This window comes from Coregonus clupeaformis, chromosome 7 (assembly GCF_020615455.1).
Source record: "Coregonus clupeaformis isolate EN_2021a chromosome 7, ASM2061545v1, whole genome shotgun sequence".
Taxonomy (NCBI): domain Eukaryota; kingdom Metazoa; phylum Chordata; class Actinopteri; order Salmoniformes; family Salmonidae; genus Coregonus; species Coregonus clupeaformis.
Window position 1 is genome coordinate 34,579,991 of NC_059198.1, and position 27,243 is coordinate 34,607,233.

Sequence of the window (27,243 nt, forward strand, 5' to 3'; positions counted from 1 at the left end):
AAACTGGAATGGAGGGAAACGCATGGCTGGAATGGAGGGAAACGGACTGTTCTCCTGGTTGGGGGAGTGGTTTGGTAAGTATGCTGCACTGGTGGTTACTGGATTTCTGACCCTAATCGTTATGTTTTTAATTTTGATGTGCTGTGCTGCCTGTATTATCCCTTGTTTGAGAAAGTCTGTTACAGATGTCGTGCATGCTGCGGGAAATCGCTGATTTCATAAGAGCCATAGTCCCAGAGGCCCAGCTCATAGGTGGGGCCACACAGAGAGCAGCCAGTGGGGCTCTGGTACTAGGATACACCCTCACTTCACTATTGCTGGTGTTGGGATCTATTCTCTTACAACTAGATGTGATGCCTAGCTTAGAAAGAATACATTAATGATTAAACATAATAGGTTTGTGCTGTACTGATATAGATTGTTTAACATAACAAGCTGTGATTAATGTGAGGAACCGTTAGGGGGTAGGCTGAGAAACTTGTGACTCACACACACACTGCCTCTTTGTTAAACCGCTCAAGGACATGTGTACTGCAACAGAAACAACTAACACCTGGCAACAGTGAAGTGCCAAGAGGCTGGGACCAGCCTGTGCGCCATCGATAGGTTGGGTAAGTTTAAACCACACCCAGCCTCTACTCTGACAGGCCCAGCAGGGAGCGGGAACTATCTCTGTCAGAGTATTTAAAGAAGAATTTATAACAATAGCTCAGTTCTCTGTCTGCCCTGCATGGTGTTTCAGTGAGCCCGTATATACGAACATCATATTTACCATTCAAGTGTTTGCATTAATTAAAATACTAGTCTATTTTAGAAGACGTGTATTGACCTCTTTTTGTTCCTATACCAGATTTGAATTGACACAACTTAACTCTGGCAAAACATCCCAGCCTACAGAAACCTGCAAAGATGCAGTAAATATGTAGATGTCTGAAGTCTAGTGTATGTGGATACAACAGTGTTTGACAACCATAAAAATCACCTGTACAAGCACTAAACATCCAAATTGATATAAACAAGATGCACACCATATAGGAATAAGTGAAACTATGTATAAAACATTAAATGTTTGAAGTAGTATGTAATTTAGCCTTCCATAGTCTACTGTGTCATTATTGTGTCAAACAGCTCATAATATGAAAATGATTACATGAAGAAGCCATTAAGAAGCTCTCCATGTTCTGGTTCAGTGCCAATAGCCTAAATGTTGGTATTGTTAAACTACAATACCTGTTTAAACATGCCTGACAAACAATAACTAAAAGGCCAATACCTAAAATGGCAATTAGACTTGACCGACACACTGAAAATCCACCTGAAACATAATGTGAGAATTTATTTTTATCTGGATGTGTAAAACTTGTTTGTTTTGACTGAGATAATTTCTAACTCCTGGGGATCCTTTGACACCCCTCCATTCAGCAATGTGCATGACTCAAGAAAAACACCCTATTATGCCCCACCACAGCTATGGGCCTGCTCATCTCGACTGAAATATTTTGTATGTTACATGGTGGCTGTCTGTGATTGTGTGAGTCTTTTGAGTGTGTAAATGATTTTTCCTTGTTACCAAATCCATAGCATACACATATTGCCTTGAACTTTTTTTTCACCACATAAAAGAAGTTTCATGATTCTGGACCTTTTCAAATAAAGGAGAAAATGTGTTTAATATAATTAGTGTTCTATAAAAATGTGTTTTTCCCAACTGTCTACTTTTGTGGCACCTCAAGTATTTGACACATGGACTCCTGAGCAGATGGAAATCCTAATTTCTTGCTTCATTGATATGTGAGAATTAAATCAGACAAACCTTGGGCTATGGATAAATGTGGTCATTGATGACGCTTATATTACGTCATGATGGAGTCGTCATCTGACATATGACTAGTGCAATATTGCTGCGTTTATGTACTAACTCGGACATTTCCGACTAAATAAATAGTTGAACGCAGAACGTGTATAACTACAACCAACCAGTTAGCAAGTCTGACATTCCCGAGTTTCTTATTTCCGAATAGTACGTGAATGCGGCATATGACTGGAGGCTGAGAGAACGGTTGCGACCTGCTGTGTTGAAGAAAAGGCTAACGAATCAACATCTGACAAGTTTGAACTCAGACTCGAAGGTTTTAAACGAGGAGATGGCGTCGAATGGTAAGAATACATTGGACAAGACAACGTTATATCTGAAATGGCCATTAAAAACAAGACGCTAGCTAACGTCAGATGAAAAGTAGCTAGCTTGCAAGCTAACGTCAGTCAGCTAACTGTGTAACGTTATATACATATTTTGTTTTAGATAGCTAGCTAGCAAAGGAAACATTTTAAAATGTACAATTGTTGGCAAGTTAACTTGTCAAGTCAAACAAAAGTTAGCTAGCCAAAGCAAAGACTGCTAGATAGTTAGATTTTCGACAACCACCATTTTGTTTAGCTAGCTAACGCGTTACAACAACCAACTGAACCAAGCAAAGAGACCGATCTGTGCTACCTACTGACCTAGTTTTGTAGAGGTCATTTTATTAACTTGGTCGCTTATCTAACATATTCTGAATGGTCGGAATACGATTACTTTTTGGCAGGGGTGAAAGTAGATTTAATTTGTTATCGGTACGGGACACAAAGTGCGCGCACGCATTTTGTTGTATAGCCTAGGGGTGTAATCATAGACTTACATATAGAAGCCCTATTCATTTCATACAGTGCATTCGGAAAGTATTCAGACCCCTTGACTTTTCCACATTTTGTTACGTTACAGCCTTATTCTAAAATTGATTAAATAGTTTATGCCCCTCAATCTACACACAATACCCCATAATGCAAATCACATTTACATAAGTATTCAGACCCTTTACTCAGTACTTTGTTGAAGCACCTTTGGCAGCGATTACAGCCTCGAGTCTTCTTGGGTATGAGGTTACAAGCTTGGCACACCTGTATTTGAGGAGTTTCTCCCATTCTTCTCTGCAGATCCGCTCTGTCAGGTTGGATGGGGAGCGTCGCGGCACAGCTATTTTCAGGTATCTCCAGAGATGTTAGATCATGTTCAAGTCTGGGCTCTGGCTGGGCCACTCAAGGACAATTAGTCCCGAAGCCACTCCTGCGTTGTCATGGCTGTGTGCTTAGGGTCGTTGTCCTGTTGGAAGGTGAACCTTCGCTCCAGTCCGAGGTCCTGAGCACTCTGGAGCAGGTTTTCATCAAGCATCTCTCTGTACTTTGCTCCGTTCATCTTTCCTTCGATTCTGACTAGTCTCTCAGTCCCTGCCACTAAAAAACATCCCTACAGCATGATGCTGCACCACCATGCTTCACCGTAGGGATGGTGCCAGGTTTCCTCCAGACGTGATGCTTGGCATTCAGGCCAAAGAGTTCAATCTTGGTTGCATCAGACCAGAGAATCGTGTTTCTCATGGTCTGAGAGTCCTTTAGGTGCCTTTTGGAAAACTCCAAGCGGGCTGTCATGTGCCTTTTACTGAGGAGTGGCTTCTGTCTGGCCACTCTACCATAAAGGCTTGATTGGTGGAGTGCTGCAGAGATGGTTGTCCTTCTGGAAGGTTCTCCCATCTCCACAGAGGAACTCTGGAGCTCTGTCAGAGTGACCATCAGGTTCTTGGTCACCTCCTTTACCAAGGCCCTTCTCCCCCGATTGCTCAGTTTGGCCGGGCGGCCAGCTCTAGGAAGAGTCTTGGTGGTTCCAAACTTCTTCCATTTAAGAATGATGGAAGCCACTGTGTTGGGGACCTTCAATGCTGCAGAAATGTTTTGGTACCCTTCCCCAGATCTGTGCCTCGACACAATCCTATCTCGGCGCTCTACGGACAATTCCTTGGACCTCATGGCTTGGTTTTTGCTCTGACATGTACTGTCAACTGTGGGACCTTATATAGACAGGTGTGTGCCTTTCCAAATCATGTCCAATCAATTGAATTTACCACAGGTGGACTCCAATTAAGTTGTAGAAACATCTCAAGGATTATCAATCTAAACAGGATGCACCTGAGCTAAATTTCGAGTCTCATAGCAAAGGGTCTGAATACTTTGGTAAATAAGATATTTCTGTTTTTTATTTTTAATAGATTTGCCAACATTTCTAAACTTCTTTTCGCTTTTTCATTTATTGGGTATTGTGCGTAGATTGAGGATTTTTATTTAATTCATTTTAGAATAAGGCTGTAACGTAACAAAATGTGGAAAAAGGGAACGGGTCTGAATACTTTCCAAATGCACTGTATATGATGTCTGTGGGCCTCGTAAATATTTGTCATATCACTTTTAACATGCAATACCTTTTAACATAGGCGGTGCGAAGGTAATTTTCACCATAAACATGGACCCTTATAATAAAGCACTCCATGCATCCTCGCATTCACAGACTTATGTAAGATAGCCTACTATTGCTAATGTGATGATTAGATTGGATAGTCATAATTTAGGCTAGTAATATAACTCAATCACTGTTCGCAAAAATACTAAAATGCAGCGCAGGCTATAGGCCTATGAGAAGTTTCTTGTTGGCCTTTTTATAAACACATTTCATGCAATTCTACTACACTTTATATGAATGGAGACATCAGTAGAATCTTTTTTTAATACTAAAAAAATTACAGGTTAACCTACTCTGCTGACACTGACAAACAGATCAATAAAAATGTTGTCTGATCCATATAATCGGCATACGAAAAGGGGAGACACAAATACAATATGACGTCCATCTAACCTGGAGGAGGAAATTATTGTCCAAAAACAAACAAAAGTGGCACTGACCCAATGATAAAGAATATGCACACTCACCGGGGATATGGCCGATGTTCTCCGCTGGTGCCAATAAGATACTAGGCTACTGTTCGCTCAATTAAGTTTAGAATTTTGATGACTAAAAGACAGATTTGGATTCTTTTCATTGTAATCTCTTTACAGCAATAGCCATTTGCTTTCCAAACTGTTTTTCCGTGATTGTATTTTTAAATATTGCGATATGCCTGGCTCTCTGCTTTTCAATGACAGTCGCAACTCAACAATCATCTAGTCCTATTTGGTATTTGCCTGGCGCGCTGCCCTAATTGCGGGCCCTTCCAACTTTAGGCTATGCGATTTAAAACAATCCACAGCAAAAAAAAAAAAAGAAGCTAATGATCCTCTGCCGCCAAATCATGCTTTCTGGTGTAGTAGCCTATTTTCAATGATTGTATTTATTTCTGTATAGACAGGAGTAAGCTACTTAGACTATATCATTTTGGCTATTTAATTCAATTTACCTGCAATTTGATGAATGGAAAGGGACACCAACGTGTATTGTAATGACATTCTGCTATTGTCATTAGGCCTACACTTGTAGCCTGAATTTATCCATCAACTGTTGTCTGCATGCGCTTCGGTCTCGGCCACTCATCTCTGTGTGTCTGGTGCACGTCTCGGCCACTCATCTCTGTGTGTCTGGTGCACGTCTCGGCCACTCATCTCCGCCTTGACAAAATGTAAGTGTTCTCATTGAACCACAATGCAATTTGGGGAGTGTATACCCCCCAGTTTCCAGTCAATTCATACATTTTTCACGCGGCTGACATGCATTAGTGTTAAATTATTTTTTAATAGCCTATCGTTTCTATTAATTGTGATAGGCTTACGTTTTACCAGTACGGCATACCCCCACTATTTATTTTGCAGGGACGCCATACCGCCTTACTTTCACCCCTGCTTTTAGGGAACAAATAGCTAGCTCCTAGGAACATACAGAGAAGGGATAGCCTGGAAGAAATGCTGCATTCAAAACCACTGGGAATTCGGAAAAATACATGGTCAAATCAGGTGATCTTCAGGTAAAAAAGTTAAGCTCTCGAAAGAGGCCTGAGATTCTGAGTTGGATGACCACTGAAATCGATTTATTTCCCAGTCGGAGCTCGTTTTTTTCAGAGTTCCCATTGGTTTTGAACGTGGCATTAAGCCGCACTGGATGCCACATTTTAAATGGAATACATTGAATACATGGAGCAGGGTGGAACAAAATCGCAGTAAAACACAATTTAAATGTATTTTCCGAAGGGCTGGTGTCACCATTCAATGAATACATTAAATAGAGTGCATTCGGAAAGTGTTCAGGCCCCTTCACTTTTTCCAAATTTTGTTACGTTACAAACTTATTCTAAAATGGATTAAATACATAAAAATCCTCATCAATCTACACCCCATAATGACAAAGTGAAAAAAACAGGTTTTTAGAACATTTTGCAAATGTATTAAAAATAAAAAACATACCTTATTTACATAAGTATTCAGACCCTTTGCTATGAGAGTCGAAATTGAGCTCAAACGCATCCTGTTTCCATTGATCATCCTTGAGATGTTTCTACACCTTGATTGGAGTCCACCTGTGATAAATTATATTGATTGGACATGATTTGGAAAGGTACACACCTGTCTATATAAGGTCCCACAGTTGACAGTGCATGTCAGAGCAAAAACCAAGCCATGAGGTCGAAGGAATTGTCCGTAGAGCTCCGAGACAGGATTGTGTCGAGGCACAGATCTGGGGAAGGGTACCAAAAAATGTCTGTAGCATTGAAGGTCCCCAAGAACACAGTGGCCTCCATCATTCTTAAATTGAAGAAGTTTGGAACCACCAAGACTCTTCCTAGAGCTGGCTGCCCAGCCAAACTGAGCAATCGGGGGAGAAGGGCCTTGGTCAGGGAGGTGACCAAGAACCCGATGGTCACTCTGACAGAGCTCCAGAGTTCCTCTGTGGAGATGGGAGAACCTTCCAGAAGGACAACCATCTCTGCAGCACTCCACCAATCAGGCCTTTATGGTAGAGTAGCCAGACGGAAGCCACTCCTCAGTAAAAGGCACATGACAGCCCGCTTGGAGTTAGCCAAAAGGCACCTAAAGGACTCTCAGACCATGAGAAACAAGATTATCTGGTCTGATGAAACCAAGATTGAACTCTTTGGCCTAAATGCCAAGGGTCACGTCTGGAGGAAACCTGGCACCATCCCTACGGTGAAGCATGGTGGTGGCAGCATCATGCTGGTGTGATGTTTTTCAGCGACAGGGACTGGGAGACTAGTCAGGATCGAGGGAAAGATTAACGGAGCAAAGTACAGAGAAAACCCTTGATGAAAACCTGCTCCAGAGCACTCAGTTCCTCAGACTGGGGTGACGGTTCACCTTCCAACAGGACAACGACCTTAAGCCCCCAGCCAAGACAACGCAGGAGCGGCTTCGGGTCAAGTCTCTGAATGTCCTTGAGTGGCCCAGCCAGAGGCCGGACATGAACCCGATCTAACATCTCTGGAGAGACCTGAAAATAGCTGTGCAGCGACGCTCCCCATCCAACCTGACAGAGCTTGAGAGGATCTGCAGAGAAGAATGGGAGAAACTCCCCAAATACAGGTGTGCCAAGCTTGTAGTGTCATACCCAAGAAGACTCGGCTGTAATCGCTGCCAAAGGTGCTTCAACAAAGTACTGAGTAAAGGGTCTGAATACTTATGTAAATGTAATATTTCTGTTTCTTTTAAATACATTTGCAAAAATGTCTATACCTGTTTTTGCTTTGTCATTATGGGGCATTGTGTGTAGATTGACGAGGGGGAAAAAAATAATTTAATCCATTTTAGAATAAGGCTGTAAGGTAACAAAGTGGAAGAAGTAAAGGGATCTGAATACTTTCTGAATGCACTGTATATATTTTTTAAATAAATCATCTTTGAGAACTAACCAAAAATAAAAGCTAGACAGTCAGGGAGAATCTAAAACTCCTAATGATTCATTCAGAAGTATTTTTGTCATGGCATGGGGCCCCCATTTGATTTTGGTATAATGTTTAAGTCACTCAGATAGCATAAGCCATGGCAAAATGTTTAGAATTGCAGGAAACTCGCTTTAAAACTGAAAATGTTCTCTAAGCCCCATGGCAAGATCTGTAGAATTGCAGGAAATTAGCTTCAAAACTTCTAATTTTTCACTCACCCTCATGGCAAAATGTGAGAATTGCAGGAAATTTGCTTTGAAATTGCATAGTTGTATTTCCTCCACATGGCAAAATGTATAGAATTGCAGGATATCAGCTTTTAAAACCGCAACATTTTCACTGTAGCCAACAGGAAGGCCTAACTTCAGGTCTGTGACCACACAATTGGCCACACCCATGGCCCTGTCACACCCACCACTTAAGCCCCATTTTGATCCAGAAAAAACCCTGGCTGCATATGAGATGCCCTGACTCTAGCCACCTCATCCTCCTTCACCCTCGTCGGGCAGTCCAAAGACGTCGCTTCATGGTTCCCACCACAATTGCAACACTTCACATTCTCCTCACTTCTACAACACATTAGATTATCTCCACCACAACATGGATATCTTTTCCCTTCCGCAGACACTTTCCACATGCCCAAAAGCTTTACAGTGATTACACTGCATTACTCTTGGGTCAAAAGCTCTTAGATGAGAATTCACATATCCGAATCCGGAGGACATAAAACAATATAAAGGTAAGATAGATATCGATTTTGAGACATGACGTAGTATTTTCATATTTTAGTATACGATTTTCATATTAATGTGTAATTCCTGTTTTTTGAAGATTTTTCACAAACGGAGCACTGCGCGTACCGCAAACCTTTTTATTTTCAAAGCCTTTTACATTTAATTCAGTTCGTGTCATGCTTATTTAGCTTTTTACGACCCGCAGAAACGACCACAACATGTAAAATCCTCAAGTTACTGCGAGAAAAGCAGCACCGCTCTGTCAATTATGTATTAGGTTACGAAATCCTACTTTTTGGATATAGTGTTAATGATATGTTCGAGAGAGACCCCACTGAACGATTCGGAACATGAAAAATCATATTTGTCTTGGTAAAATGTGTTTTATAACGTTAAGTGAAATTTCAACACCAAAGCTCGTTTCCACCCGCTAGGCAGAGTGGATGGACCCCATACTATTAGGCTACCTCTACTGATCACATCCTTTTCTTATTCCTCAGATTACCCTCCGACTGCAGCCCAGGGGTGAGTCAAAATATGTGTGTGGTATCGTCTTATTAGTGGATGTTAACTTTATCCCAGATTGCTAAACTCCACCTAAAGTTAAATACATGGCTCTGGCTAAGCACAGCCTACATTATTTTCTGCAAGCTTGATCAAGATGTGAAGTCCTATATAAGTTCAGTTTCTCACTAAAATTACTTGTCACCCCAGTTTTGAAGTGACACATTTCTTATATTGAGATGAGATTGTATGTGCATGTTGTCACTCCATATAATATCTGTGTTTGCTGCTTTCAGCTATGGGTCCTATAGTGGTGGCCAGGCCAGCCAGAGTGGCTACAGTCAATCGTCCACCCAGCAGGGCTACGGCAGCGGTGGAAGCTGCGGCTACAACCAGAGCTCTGAGGGCAACTCTGCCTCCTATGGCCAGGGAGGCTACGGCTCTAACTACGGCCAGTCGCAGTCAGGTACGTGACCAACTGCACCATAATACATATTCATTCATCGTGCAGCTATAGGCATTGTGTTCCTCATGTAGTCTGGTCTCTAAGCATTGTCTCCTGTTGTCTTATCTAGCGATGGAGCTATTTATTGACAAACTGTTTTTTTGCTTCCATAATTGGTGCTTGGTAGCTTATGTCTGCAGATGCATATCCACCTCACGTCCCCTCTCTCTCTCCCTTGCTGTGACCTTCCTTCAGGAGGACGTGCTTCTCAGCCTCCATCCCAGGGCGGTCAGTCCTACAGCTCTGGGGGCTACAACAGTAGTAGTAGTAGTAGTCAGCCACCACAGAGCGGCTACAACCAGCAGTCGTCCTACTCTGGATATGGACAACAGCAGTCTGCTGCTGCACAGTCTTCTACCAGGTGAGAGACTATGGAAGACTGTTTGTGAAGTTCTGCATTGTGGGATGACAATACAAAATGTGTTGGTAAACCATGAAATGTTGATGCATATGCATATTCTTAGTGTTCCTAAAATTTTAAAGCAGCTGGGCTTAAAATAACATTGCTCCTTTTTTGTCCCTTTTCCACAGTAGCTATGGCAACAACTCCCAGCCCTCTAGCTACGGGCAGCAGCCACCGCAGAGTGGGGGTGGGGGCAGCTACGGGAGCCAGAGCGGAGGTGGAGGTGGCTACGGGGGCAGTGGCGGTGGACAGAGTGGGGCTTGCGGAGGCCAGCAGCAGCCCGGGGGGGCTCCCTACAGCCAGGCCCCCAGCTACAGCTCACCCCCACCCCAGAGCTACGGCCAGCAGACCAAGTACAGCCAGGAGGGTGGAGGTAAGGAATCCCCTCTGATATTAGAGGTCCAGTTGACGTTCATTCAAATGCACCCACCCTTCTATTTTTGAGCACCCACCTAGAATCTCAACCTCCTCCATCTACTACCCCACAGGATACAGAGGCATCTCTCCACCAATGGGAGGAGGTGGCTCGGACGGAGGCTACGGAGATAGTGGAGGCCGTGGAGAAAGGGGAGGCGGCTTAAGAGGTCGCGGGGATGGTGACCGGGGATTCGACCGAGGTGGCGGACATAGAGGCACAGGCGGCATGGGGTAAGGACTCAATAGCTCTGCTCCTCCACACACACACACAGTATTCACTTAGACGTCTTGCATCAGTCCCCCATAACATTTACCTGGACTCACCACAAAACAAAAGGACATACACACACTCAACTCTTGTATCTATGTTTGGATACATCCACACATCAGTCAAGTAAACACCTGTGTAGGGGGTTGATACTCAATACAAAGTGTCTGTGTTTGGGCTATTACAAGATAGGGAAGGGCATAATTATTTGAATATCTGAACAGATGCTAGTATTCCATTACTTGGGAGAGTATTAGGGCTGTCCCCGACCAAAAAAAAAAAATCTTGGTAGACTGAAAGTTGTCTGTTCAATCGATTGGTCAAAATCTTTAAACTTATTTTTCCATAAATAGACATGGTTGTCAATAAATGTGTTTTAATAAAATCAACTATACGCATTGAGCTCACTGTTTGATGAAATAAGACAAATGCCTCGCGGAAGCCAGATCTAGATAACCAGAAGAAAAACACCTTAACCTGACCCATCTATTCTCCACCCGCTCCTGCTGGCTTTCACAGATTCTGCCATTTTGCTCCTGAAGTTGCCGGTAGTAGGCAACCTTTCATGTGGAATGCCAATTTATCTTACCATTTCTACCGATCTGCGTGCCAGTTATGGTTTTCATATGCACATTTTCGTGAAACTGTTTCATTTAATTTATAATAACGTCTTCATATCTTAAAATCATTTATGTGGTTAATCAAAATTCTATCTAAATGAAATGATACAAACCTAAAAAGTAACTTCTATTGCCATTGCCAACTATGCAAAAATGGCCTACATCAAGCCAACCAATAAAAACATTACAGCCTTCAGGTAGAAAATATCTGGATAAAAAAATTAATATCCTATAAATCACATTGGCTACACATGACCTGTCTGCAACGTACTTGAAACATTGTATCAACTATTAACTTGGGTCAGGTCTGAAGCCTGCGCTAGCGAATTTGCGACATTGTATAAAATATTCTGGGCGCTCAGTTTCCCGCACCAGTGAGCTCGGGACAGACATAGCTGTAGGCTATTTGTGCAAGGAATAAGAAGCAGTGGTTGACTTGGGCAGGAGCTCACCGGAGCTGAGTACAGGCACCTCAAATGTTCTACTGCTTGAGCTCCTGTTCCTCTTATAGAATATTAGCTCAAAAGTATTGTGGAGCTCCTGCACCTAAAATATAAACAGTACCAGTACCCAAAATGAGTACCGGAACCTATTTCAGTCCAAGTCAAGCACTGATAAGAAATAATCGGGTAGGCCTATTTTATGACGTTTCGACTGGATCCGAGCATGATATTTTTCCCTTTTCACTCTGAGTGGTTATTGAAAGGAAAGGTTTTTCAAATACATTGAGGAGCTATTGTAATTCTCAATGGATATAAAAACAGGCTTTGTTTGTTACTGTTTGAGGTGAAGAAAACATTACTTTGAGAAGCTCCACAGGTCATTAGTGGTGGTGCGTTAAGCCAATCAGAAATGCTATCAGATCCCCAAATGGGCAAATTTTTTATGCCTACATTTACGCGCAGGCCAGGTAGCCTATAGGACTACTTCTGTGCGTGCGCGTCCTTACTCAACATTGACAGGAGCGCTCCAAACAAAAGACAATGTCTAAATTGACAAAACTCGTAAATGGAATGAAATAAACCAAAACTTGTTTCTCACATAGGTGTAACATAGGTTGTGCACTCTGCAAACAATGTGTCCACTGTGACAATGATAATGGGAAGACTGGAATAATAGCCTAATATTGAATGCATTAACAGAAATTACCGGAACCAAAGTAACAAACATTGTAGATTAGGAATTAACGGTAAATGTACTACTGGTGATATATGTAATTGGGAATTGATATACACTAACAATCAAATACAAACAATTCACACAATGAAGTTATGAAACAATGAATGTGCACAAATTGGCGCATGGTTCCGATGTCTGCATTGACCATGCAGCATTTACGGTGATACGGCCTCAGCAGAAGTCAGGGCATTCATACTTCTTGCGTTTCGTGGAGCAGTGCAGAGCTGTTGTCAAGGAAGTGAGTTTGTGTTTTCTACAGGATGTACTGCCTCCACCTACCGTCAACCAATCATCTCAATTCGGAGTTATACAGAGCCCTCCGCATTGTTACAACATTTGGGAGGCGCATGGCAATGCAGTAAGGAGCTTGATTTGGCTTCTGCATACCTCTGGAGGCTCCGCAATTGCGTCACACCCTCCATATGGAGCCTCCGACCACATTTTCAGATCAAGCATCAGTTGGCTTTTAGTCTCCGCAATGGTTTAGTTCACTGAGATGGGGGCAAATATACACTACCGTTCAAAAGTTTGGGGTCACTTAGAAATGTCCTTGTTTTCGAAAGAAAAGCAATTATTTTGTCTATTAAAATAACATCAAATTGATCAGAAATACAGTGTAGACATTGTTAATGTTGTAAATGGCTATTGTAGCTGGAAACGGCTGATTTAAAAAATGTGAATATCTACATAGGCATACAGAGGCCCATTATCAGCAACCATCAGTCCTGTGTTCCAATGGCACATTGTGTTTGCTAATCCAAGTTTATCATTTTAAAAGGCTAATTGATCATTAGAAAACCCTTTTGCAATTATGTTAGCACAGCTGAAAACTGTTGTGCTGATTTAAAGAAGCAATAAAACTGGCCTTCTTGAGACTAGTTGAGTATCTGGAGCATCAGCAATTGTGGGTTCGATTATATGCTCAAAATGGCCAGAAACAAATAACTTTCTTCTGAAACTCGTCAGTCTATTCTTGTTCTGAGAAATTAAGGCTATTCCATGCGAGAAATTGCCAAGAAACTGAAGATCTCGTACAACGCTGTGTACTACTCCCGTCACAGAACAGCGCAAACTGGCTCTAACCAGGGAGGCCCCGGTGCACAACTGAGCAAGAGGACAAATACATTAGTGTCTAGTTTGAGAAACGGACGCCTCACAGGTCATCAACTGGCAGCTTCATTAAATAGTACCCGCAAAACACCAGTCTCAACGTCAACAGTGAAGAGGCAACTCCGGGATGCTGACCTTCTAGGCAGAGGAAAAAGCCATATCTCAGACTGGCCAATAAAAAGAAAAGATGGGCAGTCTGAGATATGGTTTTTTCTTTGCAACTCTGCCTAGAAGGTCAGCATCCCGGAGTCGTTATGTGACAACGCAAAACCAAATCCTTACAGGTCTCTGTTGTGTGTCTATTCAAACTGCCTTGTCTATCGCTCACTAATCAGACCTAGTAGCCTTGAACTTTTTCTTTGTTTTCTTCCCATCTACTAAATTTATTATGCAATATAGCAGGCTTTTTTTTTATGCTCATCTTGCCATGGCAGAAATGAAATCCCTGAAGGGCCTTGAGTGACTTTGAAAGATCCAGAAAACAAAGAAACACATTTTAATTTCTGGCACTCATCCACCCCTGTTTTGCTTAGCTAAAGCACTGTAGTCATTATCACATTTCATCAAGAGTTATCCTCTGCTTACATTGGCAGCCGTGTGATGATTTATTTATCTTAGTGAACTATTTGAAGGGTCTTACTGGCAAACTTTTTATGTGCACACTGACACTGTCCACACACAAACACACCACATGACCTTGCCACCCCCCCACTCCACCCTCCTCTTCACCTCTATAACACCACTTTCCCACCCACCCTTTTACTGTGTGATATGATGCTTTAATAAATCTCTGAATCTCCTCCTAGGCTCTCACCTCTCCATGGTGTGCTTCTGTTTTTCATTTTGTTTTTTCTCTTGAGGAAAGGGGGAATGGTAGAAAGAAGGAAGGACAGGCAGGAGAAATTCACTGAGAAGACTATAGGCAGGGGTTAAAGAATAAGAGTTGCAAGTGCAACATGGACACACTGACTGATCAGTTAGAAAGGATGTCAAAGACCTACATAGGAAGTGTGTTGTTAAGACAATGTCAAAGTCTCAAGACGGTCACCTATATAGAAAATATCAAGGAAGGTTTCATAAAACTCCTTTCTGTAGGTGCTTAATTTATGTTTACTTGGATTCCGCAGCTGTTCTTGCAGTGTTATAAAACAGTGTACAACACGACACAGCAGTTCCAGGAAACAATAACATTTGGTCTGAGTTGGTTTCAGGGTGTTAAATGATCTCTTGTACAAAGCAAGGAGAAGTGACTGTGGACAGTTTTGATCTTCGGATTAAAACCCACTTGCAAACAAGATGCGAAGGTCTGAGGACTAGCGTACCAAACAGACAAGGTCATCAAAACTGACCTCCGACTCCTCAGTTGTCAAGGAGAAGGGACACATCCTAGGGTGGTTCCAATGAAGAGATAGGGGTTGAACAAAGTAAGAGAGAAGTGAAAGAGAGTAAAGAGGGGATGGGGTAAAAAGGGGGTGGAAACCCCCCCTAGAGAGAAATGTGGCTCTGTCCACACCAGCCTTCAATGCGTGTCGCCTTTCTCTCCTCATCAGAATGGGCGATCGTGGAGGATTCAATAAGTTTGGTGGTAAGTGACAAAACTCTTTAAATAAGAGATTTGGTGGGTTTAAAGAGTCATGCTTAAAGGGAGGGGGGGAAACAAGATGTAAAAGGTTTAGATTATTGGCCCAAAAAGGATACTGGCCCCGGACATTAAAAATATTGTGATGTTTTTTGATCGTGGGAAGAGGGAATTGATGTCGGAAGAACAACCAATATGGGAAGTATCACACAAAGTTAACCAACTAGGAAAGATTGGTCTTGATTTTATCTTAGAAACAAAACTAACATTCAGGAGTTATGGGTAGAATAGAAAGAAAGCATAGCATATTGAGGTGGAAAAGGGTCATGATAGAAAAGTCAAACGTAATTAGGATTTAAGGTATTTTATTATTCATTAGATGGGTTGCTTTCAACATATTTTGGTCCTATTTTGCTCAGTTGATAGAGCATGGCGCTTGCAACACTAGGATTGTGTGGTTCGATTCCCACTGGGCCCACACCCATACAATAAACGTAAGCACGCATGACTGTAAGGCTGGAGCTACATTGGGGCATTCAGCGTTGCGTTGACGCTGGAGAGGCGGGATAATTTATCTCGTTGTAATAAATGGAAGCAGCCACATTCCTGGCGTTGCGTTTCCCCCCCCAGCGTCGAGCTGAAAAAATACGATGGGTTCTATTTTCTACTGCTGACGCTCGGGTCAGAGCCGTAGAAACCTATTGTCATTGGTGGAAACATGACATACTTTTGGTCATGTAGTGTATGTGGACACCTGCTCGTCGAACATCTCATTCCAAAATCATTAATATGGAGTTGGTCCCCCCCTTTGCTGCTATAACAGCCTCCACTCTTCTGGGAAGGCTTTCCACTAGATGTTGGAACATTGCTGCGCTGACTTGCTTCCATTCATCCACAAGAGCATTAGTGAGGTCGGCCACTGATGTTAGGCGATTAGGCCTGGTTCGCAGTCGCCGTTCCAATTCATCCCAAAGGTGTTCAATGGGGTTGAGGTCAGGGCTCTGTGCAGGCCAGTCAAGTTCTGTCACACCGATCTCGACAAACCATTTCTGTATGGACCTCGCTTTGTGCACGGGGGGTTTGTCCTGCTGAAACAGAAAAGGGCCTTCCCCAAACTGTTGCCACAAAGTTCGAAGCACAGAATTGTCTAGAATGTCATTTAAGATTTCCCTTAACTAGGGGCCTAGCCCAAACAATGAATAACAGCCCTAGACCATTATTCCTCCTCCACCAAACTTTACAGTTGGCACTATTCATTGGGGCAGGTAGCGATCGCCTGGCATCCGCCAAACCCAGATTTGTCTGTCGGACTTCCAGATGGTGAAGCGTGATTCATCACTCCAGAGAACGCGTTTCCACTGCTCCAGAGTCCAATGGCGGCGAGCTTTACACCACTCCAGCCGACGCTTGGCATTGCGCATGGTGATCTTAGGCTTGTGTGCGGCTGCTAGGCCATGGAAACCCATTTCATGAAGCTCCTGACACAGTTTTTGTGCTGACGTTTTGAACTCTGTAGTGAGTGTTGCAACTGAGGACAGATTATTTTTACGCGCTTCAGCGCCTGGCGGTCTCGTTCTGTGAGCTTGTGTGGCCTACCACTTCGCGCCTGAGCCTTTGTAGCTCATAGATGTTTCCACTTCACAATAACAGCACTTATATTTGACCGGGGCAACTCTAGCAGGGCAGAAATGTTGGCACGGTTGCATCCTATGACGATGCCTCGTTGAAAGTCACTGAGCTCTTCAGTAAGGTCATTCTACTGCCAATGTTAGTTTATGGAGATTGCATGGCTGTGTGCTCGATCTTATACACCTGTCAGCAACGGTTGTGGCTGAAATAGCCGAATCCACTCCTTTCGATTTATAAAGTTGTTTTTGACATGAAAGTGTGTCAGTTTGTCACTTTCACAAGGTTGAAGTAATAACATGTTCAATTACTTAAGACATTGGCTCTAATCCTGGTTGTGCCTTTTAGATTTCGAGAAAATTAACAAATAAGGAAGAATTTTCTCAAACCCCAGCCTTGGCTGCTTGGTCTGTTTCGCCTGCTTTCCCGGAAGTCTTGCGACCTTGCGCCTCTGAGTTTAGAAACTCTGTGGTTGGCTTTCTTTGTTTACTTGATGCTTTTTCAGTTGTTGTAAATTAAAAGTATTAAATGGGCTACAAAGGAATTAGTTAAATGATACGTTTTTTGTTATATTTTTCCCTTTCCTATATGCAACCTCGAGGCGTACCCCTTTTCAGCGATGACTCAACTTTTATCTTTTGTTATTTGGGTCTGATTGTTATTTTTGTGAAGACTGTGGGTGCTTGTACTTACGCACTCATGATGAGTCCTTTCAAATTTCGATTTTGCATCCATGTGAGCTGATTTTAATTGACTGTATTGCTCTCTGTGAGTGTGTGTGTGTGTATGTAGCACCTTAAGGACACGGGCAAAATGACACTGACTCCATGCTTTAATGTAGCTCCAGAGTAAGTTGCCTTGGATAAAAACCTGCTATTGGGATTATAATATATCTTAGTTGTCTTGTTTTTTTCTTATGTAATACATCTATAACACCTCAATATGCTATGTAGCACATGATGTATGTACTGCATGTTGTCACCTCAACAGGTAAGAATAATCAGTGTGTATATTCCATATCAGAAATGTCACTGTCGTGTTTGGTACTGCGTAGGATTGAGTTTACTGCACTCCAAAATCCTTAGCAGCAGAGGGAGCTGTACAGTAACTTCAATCTCTGTTGATTTGAAGTTATCTTGCTTTAATCCTCTGAATTTGAGTCACTGGGCTCTAAGATGATTTGAGTTGAGACGGAAGGTCTTTCTAGGTGTCAAAGTTTGAATATGTCTACTTGGCTGATTGACTCTCAACAATGGATGTTGGGCCCCTCCCCCCAAAAGGTCAAATAAGGTATTTCTACTTGCTTGAGAAGATTTTGACAAAAGAGGAGTTGTGCCCAGATTAATGTTCAGGGCTGTTACTGTAAGGAAAGCAACTGACGTAGGGTGTTTGGTCATGTTTCTCCCTTTCCTTCTGTAATGCTATGCTCACTCTCACTGTTGGTGTGAGGAATTTGGCTCTCTGCACCTTCTGATTTCTAAATGCTGTCGAAGTGTACTGCCCAGACAGTCCACTTCAAAAATTATGGGTGGAAGTACTGATGATGGTAAAGTGTTCAATGGTGGTATTGATGATGGTACTGGTGGTTTTTTAGTTACCATCTTGGACTTACATGCTGACTACACCGGCGCCATCCACACCAGATGCGATCATGACATGCAGGTTAAAATATCAAAACCAACTGTGAACCATATTAATTTGGGGGCAGGTCGAAACATGCATGAAACATTCATGGACATTGGGTTATTTTATCTGACATGCATATGGTCCTCTTTTTTTAGCTGGTTCGTTGTCGAATTTTGACCCAGAGTCATACAAAATGGTGTGTTTCTCTACTCCGACAGTTCATCCACAGATAACAAAAACCTAACTAGGTTTCCATTTTTATCTTTAATTAATCTCTCCTCTTTTGTCTTTCAAGCGTCGACGTGGGTTTGTATCTTCCTAATATCCAATAAGGAAGGAACTTGTACCACGTGAAGCATCTCAAATAGAACAAAGTTCTATTTTAGTGCTTGGCTACACAGACTTGTTCACTTGCGAAAATATTGAATAACATGTATGTGGACATTTTATTTTGCAATGCTTGCGCATGCAACAGCCAGTGTGGTTTGTATGTTAGTCATTCCTCTTTTGACAATGGAAGTCAAAAGTCAAGCATAGACAGATTTAATGCATCACCTGTCCTGTGTAATCTTACAGTATGTATCTAAAGAAAATACTTTTAACCCTTACTCTGGTTACGTAACGGCATCGATCGGAGGGAAGGGAACAGAATGGGAAATATGTATGAGGGAAAAAACTATTTGCTCCCAGATAGGTAGTGAAAGGGAGTGGAAAAAAGAAGAAGATATCCCTATTTGGTAAAAGACCAAGTTCATATTATGGCAAGAACAGCTCAAATAAGCAAAGAGAAATGACAGTCAGTCAATCTGGAAAATGTGAAGAACTTTGAAAGATTCAAAGTGCAGTCGCAAAAACCATCAAGCGCTATGATGAAACTCGCTCTCATGAGGACCGCCACATGAAAGGAAGACCCGGAGTTGCCTCTGCTGCAGAGGATAAGTTCATTAGAGTTACCAGCCTCAGAAATTGCAGTCCAAATAAATGCTTCACAGAGTTCAAGTAACGGACTCATCTCAACATCAACTGTTCAGAGGAGACTGCGTGAATCAGGCCTTCATGGTCGAATTGCTGCAAAGAAACCACTACTAAAGGACACCAATAAGAAGAAGAGACTTGCTTGGGCCAAGAAACACGAGCAATGGACATTAGAGCGGTGGAAATCAGTTATTTGGTCTGGAGTCTATTGGAGATTTTTGGTTCCAACCACTGTGTCTTTGTGAGACACAGTGTAGGTGAACGGATGATCTCTGCATGTGTAGTTCCCACTGTGAAGCATGGAGGAGGTGTTATGGTGTGGGGGTGCTTTGCTGGTGACACTGTCTGTGATTGATTTAGAATTCAAGGCACACTTAACCAGCATGGCTACCACAGCATTCTGCAGCGATACACTATCCCATCTGGTTTGGGCTTAGTGGGACAATCATTTGTTTTTCAACAGAACAATGACCCACCACACCTCCAGGCTGTGTACAGGCTATTTGATGGAGTGCTGCATCAGATGACCTGGCCTCAACCCAATTGAGATGGTTTGGGATGAGTTGGACCGCAGAGTGAAGGAAATGCAGCCAACAAGTGCTCAGCATATGTGGGAATTCCTTCAAGACTGTTGGAAAAGTACACACTACACAAAAGGCATGTAGAACGGTATACCAGTCGGTGTGTTTTGTGTGAGCGGTTTTGTAGGGATATGAGAATCGAAAGAATGCGTAGTTGTGAATGTGCAAAAGTTGTAGGACTGTAGAATAGTAGTATGTGTGGCAGCGCAAGCGGTGTCCACTTAAAAAACGTAAACTTCAATATGTATTTTTTCTTCCTGAAGGACCGAGAGACCAGGGACCTGGTGGGCCCAGCTCCAGTAAGTACGGACCTCTGACAGTTGATAGTGCTACAATTAGAACTGATTACATTTCTTGCCATCATGTTATTAAGTTCATTAGTTTGTGTCACTATATTGCTCTGGGATATCTAGATCAGCAGAAGTATGCATCCTGCTTTTCTGATCTGCTCCTACCTCTGCAAATTGTGTATATTAATTATGTTAATAAGTATTTGTATTTTCTGGGATATACAGTGGGGGAAAAAAGTATTTAGTCAGCCACCAATTGTGCAAGTTCTCCCACTTAAAAAGATGAGAGAGGCCTGTAATTTTCATCATAGGTACACGTCAACTATGACAGACAAATTGAGAGAAAATCACATTGTAGGATTTTTAATGAATTTATTTGCAAATTATGGTGGAAAATAAGTATTTGGTCACCTACAAACAAGCAAGATTTCTGGCTCTCACAGACCTGTAACTTCTTCTTTAAGAGGCTCCTCTGTCCTCCACTCGTTACCTGTATTAATGGCACCTGTTTGAACTTGTTATCAGAATAAAAGACACCTGTCCACAACCTCAAACAGTCACACTCCAAACTCCACTATGGCCAAGACCAAAGAGCTGTCAAAGGACACCAGAAACAAAATTGTAGACCTGCACCAGGCTGGGAAGACTGAATCTGCAATAGGTAAGCAGCTTGGTTTGAAGAAATCAACTGTGGGAGCAATTATTAGGAAATGGAAGACATACAAGACCACTGATAATCTCCCTCGATCTGGGGCTCCACGCAAGATCTCACCCCGTGGGGTCAAAATGATCACAAGAACGGTGAGCAAAAATCCCAGAACCACACGGGGGGACCTAGTGAATGACCTGCAGAGAGCTGGGACCAAAGTAACAAAGCCTACCATCAGTAACACACTACGCCACCAGGGACTCAAATCCTACAGTGCCAGACGTGTCCCCCTGCTTAAGCCAGTACATGTCCAGGCCCGTCTGAAGTTTGCTAGAGTGCATTTGGATGATCCAGAAGAGGATTGGGAGAATGTCATATGGTCAGATGAAACCAAAATAGAACTTTTTTGGTAAAAACTCAACTCGTCGTGTTTGGAGGACAAAGAATGCTGAGTTGCATCCAAAGAACACCATACCTACTGTGAAGCATGGGGGTGGAAACATCATGCTTTGGGGCTGTTTTTCTGCAAAGGGACCAGGACGACTGATCCGTGTAAAGGAAAGAATGAATGGGGTCATGTATCGAGAGATTTTGAGTGAAAACCTCCTTCCATCAGCAAGGGCATTGAAGATGAAACGTGGCTGGGTCTTTCAGCATGACAATGATCCCAAACACACCGCCCGGGCAACGAAGGAGTGGCTTCGTAAGAAGCATTTCAAGGTCCTGGAGTGGCCTAGCCAGTCTCCAGATCTCAACCCCATAAAAAATCTTTGGAGGGAGTTGAAAGTCTGTGTTGCCCAGCGACAGCCCCAAAACATCACTGCTCTAGAGGAGATCTGCATGGAGGAATGGGCCAAAATACCAGCAACAGTGTGTGAAAACCTTGTGAAGACTTACAGAAAACGTTTGACCTGTGTCATTGCCAACAAAGGGTATATAACAAAGTATTGAGAAACTTTTGTTATTGACCAAATACTTATTTTCCACCATAATTTGCAAATAAATTCATTAAAAATCCTACAATGTGATTTTCTGGATTTTTTTTCCCTCAATTTGTCTGTCATAGTTGACGTGTACCTATGATGAAAATTACAGGCCTCTCTCATCTTTTTAAGTGGGAGAACTTGCACAATTGGTGGCTGACTAAATACTTTTTTTCCCCCACTGTAGATCAGAACCACCTTACATAATGAATGAATGTAACTGTCACTGTGTATTAACCCTATGCTGACCTGACCACCTCCCTACAGTGGAAGATCAGGATAACTCTGACAACAACACGATTTTCGTGCAAGGCATGGGAGACGGCTACACTGTTGATTCTGTGGCTGACTTCTTCAAGCAGATCGGCATCATCAAGGTACCTACCTACCTTATTTATTTATTTATTTAACTCTCTTAACACCTCCCTCCATTGAATTATACCTGCCACACCCATCACTTCCCTGACTTTGGTGCATGGGTGGCATCCTTTCCTGAGGCTTTGCTGTAGATTACTTACAGGCTATGTTTTGAGTGGTAGGCTACTGCCATTGTGTGCAATGCTTACAACTAATGCATTTTCCTTCTGTATCTTAATGTTGCCTTTTTTTCTCATTCAATCTCTCGTTTCCTACTCGTTCTCTCTCACTCTCCCATTCTCCCTCTTTCTCTCTTTGTCACATTCTCCCTCTCTACCTCCCTTTCTCCATCTGTCAGATCAATAAGAAGACTGGTCTGCCCATGATCAACCTGTATACAGATAGAGAGACAGGGAAGCTGAAGGGCGAGGCCACCGTGTCCTTTGACGACCCCCCTTCTGCCAAAGCTGCCATCGACTGGTTTGATGGTGAGGGGATTACCTGTGGAGAAACTGCTGTTGACATTTTTTTTGGGGGGGGGGGAATACAATATTTTACTGAAACTTACAACATGAAATGGATGAGTGAAAATAGTAGCGTGGTGGGTCACTGCATTTCTCTTTAAGCGTAGTCTGAGCATTTTATTTTTCTTATGGGTTTGTTGAATCTTTTAGTCACTGAGGAGAATAGGTAGTCACTGATTTTCGCTTGTCCTTCATAATTGTGTTTTGTAAATATATTATAATCGATTGTTTTCTCCATTGCAGGGAAGGACTTCAAAGGGAACCCCATCAAGGTGTCCTTTGCGACCCGCAGGGCGGACTTCGGTGTAGGCCGGGGTGGGGGTGGCGGCATGAGAGGTGGCCGAGGAGGTGAGGCAGAGTTTGGTGGTGAGTTGGTCATTATAGGGTTGGATCAATTGGGTTGGAGTCAATTCCACTTCATTTCAGTTCACGTTGGATATACATTTAGGGTTTTCCGATTCTTTAATTAGAATTTCATAGTTCATTTCCTAAATTGATTGAATTGAAACGGAACTGTTCCAGCAAACTGCTTGCTCCTCACCCCCCCAATGGAAAGGGGCCCAAGTATCTCTATAATTTTGTATAGCCCATGGGAAGGAGGGCATGAGTGAGTGCACTATGATTTAGCCCTTATTCATGACTCAAATTGCATTACATTGAGACATTGGATGTCCCCTTTAGCCTTGTGAGGGAAATTCTCAGACGCTACTCAAATGCTCTAAATGCAGTTTTGTAAACATTTGGAACTTTCATATAAGCGAGAACATTTAGGAAAGTTGCACCCGGCTGTATTTTGAGAAACACATGCGATCCAGCAGGAAATGTGGAGTGGAATGGAATGGTGCAATGGAAATGCAAGCGCAAGGTAAGACGATGTGTCGCAGCCGAGGTGGTGTGTGAAAACAGCCGGGTGCAACTTTGCTAAACTGCGCACAGTAAGTGTATCTTTTGATTCTTTCTCGCTTATATGAAACTTACATTTCAAAGGTTTCCAAAACCGTATCGCTAGCGAGGATTAATAACGTTTCTAAATGTTAAAACAGAGCGTCGGGATTGTAGTTCATTGACCCAGCTGTGGTCTGTACCTTCAGTTGAGAACTCAAGGGGTGGGTATACCCACCTTGGGTTCTCGAGAGCTAAGTATGATTGTACTTGTCCTGTATATTCTAACCCTTTGTCTCTGTAGGGCCAATGGGTCGTGGCGGGTTCGGAGGCGGTAGAGGTGGTGGTGGTTTCTCTGGCGACAACGGTGGCCATGGCAATGGAGGACAGCAGAGAGCTGGAGACTGGAAGTGTTCCAACCCGTAAGTCAGGGCTGAGGTGTATATTTTGGGGGCGAGGATTGGGGTGAGCCGCTAGTTATCATGGTGTGTTTCTGAGATTCTCTGTCTCATTCCTTTCAGGGTGTGTGGGAACCTGAACTTTTCGTGGAGGAACGAGTGTAACCAGTGCAAGTCCTCCAAACCAGAGGGGGCCGAAGGTGGAATGTCTCCTATGGATGGAGGCGGTAAGGCTGAAACCAATGTTCTGCACTGGCTTTTAGACTTCAGCCTAATGTTTTAGTCTTTAGTCTAGCATTTTAGCCTTTAGGCCAGCATTTTAGCCTAGTTTTTTAGCTCAGTGGCTGACTACTGCTCAGTGGCAACTTTGTTGTTAACTCGACTGATACATGCTCACACAAAGGGAGCAGCTTAATGGCTACAGGAAGTCTGTGTACAGATAATGATTTGCTTATGTGCTAACAAAGACTAATGGAGGAGGTGTAAACTGCCTTTTATACTAGGCTATGTTAGCCTAGTGGCCAAGGGCACAATGAAACTGGATGCAGCCCGTAGCTCTGTGTTAACTTGTTTTAATGAAATGTTCCCCCTTTTTTTTTCTGTCCCTCTATCTATCTATCTCTCTGTATTTCTGTCTGTCAGGAGGTTTCGGTGGAGACAGAGGGGGTCGTGGGGGTTTTGACCGCGGGGGATTCCGGGGCCGAGGGGGTGACAGAGGTGGGTTCCGAGGCGGACGCGGAGGCGACCGGGGTGGATTCGGACCGGGCAAGATGGATGGAAGGTAAGAAGGTGCACGTGTCCCAAGATTGTACACACACTATGATTTATTAATATATACAAAAGTATGTGGACACCCCTTCAAATTAGTGGATTCGGCTATTTCAGCCACACCTGTTGCTGACAGGTCTAAAATCAAGCACACAGCCATGCAATCTCCATAGTCTAACATTGGCAGTAGAATGGCCTTACTGAAGAGCTCAGTGACTTTCAATGTGGCACCGTCATAGGATGCCACCTTTCCAACAAGTCAGTTCGTCAAATTTCTGCCCTGCTAGAGCTGCCCCGGTCAACTGTAAGTGCTGTTATTGTGAAGTGGAAACGTCTAGGAGCAACAACAGCTCAGCTGCGAAGTGGTAGGCCACACAAGCTCAAAGAACGGGACCGCCGAGTGCTGAAGTGCATAGCGCGTAAAAATCGTCTGTCCTCGGTTGCAACACTCACTACCGAGTTCCAAACTGCCTCTGGAAGCAACGTCAGCACAATAACTGTTAGTCGGGAGCTTCATGAAATGGGTTTCCATGGCCGAGCAGCCGCACACAAGCCTAAGATCACCATGCGCAATGCCAAGCATCAGCTGGAGTAGTGTAAAGCTTGCGCCATTGGACTCTGGAGCAGTGGAAACGCATTCTCTGGAGTGATGAACCACGCTTCACCATCTGACAGGCCGACGGACGAATATGGGTTTGGTGGATGCCAGGAGAATGCTACCTGCCACAATGCATAGTGCCAACTGTAAAGTTTGGTGGAGGATGAATAATGTCCGCGGCTGTTTTTCATGGTTTGCGCTAGGCCCCTTAGTCCCAGTGAAGGGAAATCTTAACGCTCAGCATACAATGACATTCTTGACGATTCTGTTCTTCCAACTTTGTGGCAACAGTTTGGGGGAAGGCCTTTTCCCGTTTTAGCATGACAATGCCCCCGTGCACAAAGCGAGGTCCATACAGAAATGGTTTGTCGAGATTGGTGTGGTAGAACTTGATTGGCCTGCACGGAGCCCTGACCTCAACCCCATCGAACACCTTTGAGATGAATTGGAACGCCGGCTGCGAGCCAGGCCTAATCGCCCAACCTCACCTAATGCTCTATAGCTGAATGTAAGCAAGTCCCCAATATTCCAACATCTAGTGGAAAGCCTTCCCAGAAGTGGAGGCTGTTATAGCAGCAAAGGGGTGACCAACTCCATATGAATGCCTGTGATTTTGGAATGAGATGTTCGACGAGCAGGTGTCCACATACTTTTTGTATTTGCGTACAAACACTCAGGTCCATACACAACATACAAATACCAGACTCTCAATCAAGTGCACACCACTCCATTGTTTTTACGCATCTCACACACAACACATTTCAGAATACCCTACAATTGGACACATTAGTGCACGTGTCAAACTCATTCCATGGAGGGCTGAGTGTCTGCAGGTTTTTGCTCCTCCCTTGTACTTGATTGATGAATTAAGGTCACTAATTAGTAAAGGACGCCCCTCAACTGGTTGTCTAGGTCTTAATTGAAAAGAAAAACCAAAAACCCGCAGACAATAGGCCCTCCATGGAATGAGTTTGACACCGCTGCACTAGTGTCTTTGGTAAATGACCTCTTCCAAGAAGAATGTGCGTGTTTTTATAGTTTTTGTATTTTTGTTTCCTGTGCTCCTGCCTTGATTGATGTAGTTGTGTCACTAACTCCTTATTGTGTAATTTGTATTGCTTGCTGCTTTGTAATGCAGGGCCGCCTTGCAAAAGAGACCTTGGTCTCAATTGGAGTTCTCCTGCTTAAATAAAGAAATAAAAACAATGTAATTGTAAACAAGCACAGTATAGCCTCAAAACATGGTTAAAACTAGAATGTTGATATTATATCCTTGTAGCCATAGCATTGTCTGTGAATTTGAGTGATTACATTTCTCCAGCCCCATCCCTTCGATTTTTACCAAAACAGTGGCGGGGGTCCCCTTTGTTATTTTTTTTAACTGCAGGTTTTTTAAACTCCTTTTAACAATGTGACAAATATCTTTCTGTTGTAGGGGTGAACACAGACAGGACCGCAGAGACAGGCCCTACTAGGCCAAAGCCAATCCAAGATGGGACTAGTTCTCCATCCTCCTCCTCCTCTCCACACCCTCTCCTCTCCTACTTTCCTCTAGGACCCCCTCCCTGCCCAACTCCCTCCCAAACCCTCCTTTTATACAGTGTTACAAGTTGTTACTTTGACCATGTTTCTTGACTGTTTTGACAGACGTGACTCCCACATACACACACACTCTTGCACACTCCCCATATTCCCCACTCCCTCAAGTTTGGTTAACTTGGTTTTATTTGTTCTTGAAGAGCTATTGACATTTTTTGTTGCGGTCTTTTGAGTTGTTTTGGAATCTTAATGTTTTTGTTTTAAGATTAAAGTATTTATAAAACCAAACATTTTGTTTTGGATTTGAGTGGAGGTTCAGGCATCGAATAATATCTCAGCACAATGATGAAGGGATTATTTCAAATTTTTGGTCGTAAATT

General features: G+C 43.0%; 1 protein-coding gene across 3 annotated transcripts; it reads left to right on the plus strand.

Moving 5' to 3' along the window:
• The first annotated feature begins 1,867 nt into the window (after positions 1–1,867).
• On the plus strand, positions 1,868–27,151 carry LOC123491218 (RNA-binding protein FUS-like). Of its 3 annotated transcripts, none has more exons than XM_045221344.1 (15): positions 1,868–2,157; positions 8,983–9,007; positions 9,283–9,452; positions 9,687–9,852; positions 10,023–10,267; positions 10,383–10,542; positions 15,039–15,073; positions 20,139–20,174; positions 22,065–22,174; positions 22,513–22,642; positions 22,922–23,044; positions 23,865–23,982; positions 24,082–24,185; positions 24,601–24,739; positions 26,760–27,151. In XM_045221344.1, exons 1-15 carry the CDS (start codon positions 2,145–2,147, stop codon positions 26,797–26,799), a joined length of 1,614 nt encoding a protein of 537 aa, XP_045077279.1. In that variant the 5' UTR covers positions 1,868–2,144; the 3' UTR covers positions 26,800–27,151. The 3 variants fall into 3 exon arrangements, with proteins under 3 accessions (XP_045077279.1, XP_045077281.1, XP_045077280.1); XM_045221346.1 differs by having other exon boundaries at positions 22,922–23,026; XM_045221345.1 differs by having other exon boundaries at positions 10,026–10,267.
• Positions 27,152–27,243: the final 92 nt, after the last annotated feature.

Bases quoted from the DNA above. Each gene is read 5' to 3' on its own strand.
- LOC123491218 (XM_045221344.1), top strand. The intron at 9,453-9,686 runs GTACGTGACCAA...ACCTTCCTTCAG, and splicing joins CTACGGCCAGTCGCAGTCAG to GAGGACGTGCTTCTCAGCCT. The intron at 23,983-24,081 runs GTAAGTCAGGGC...CATTCCTTTCAG, and splicing joins GACTGGAAGTGTTCCAACCC to GGTGTGTGGGAACCTGAACT.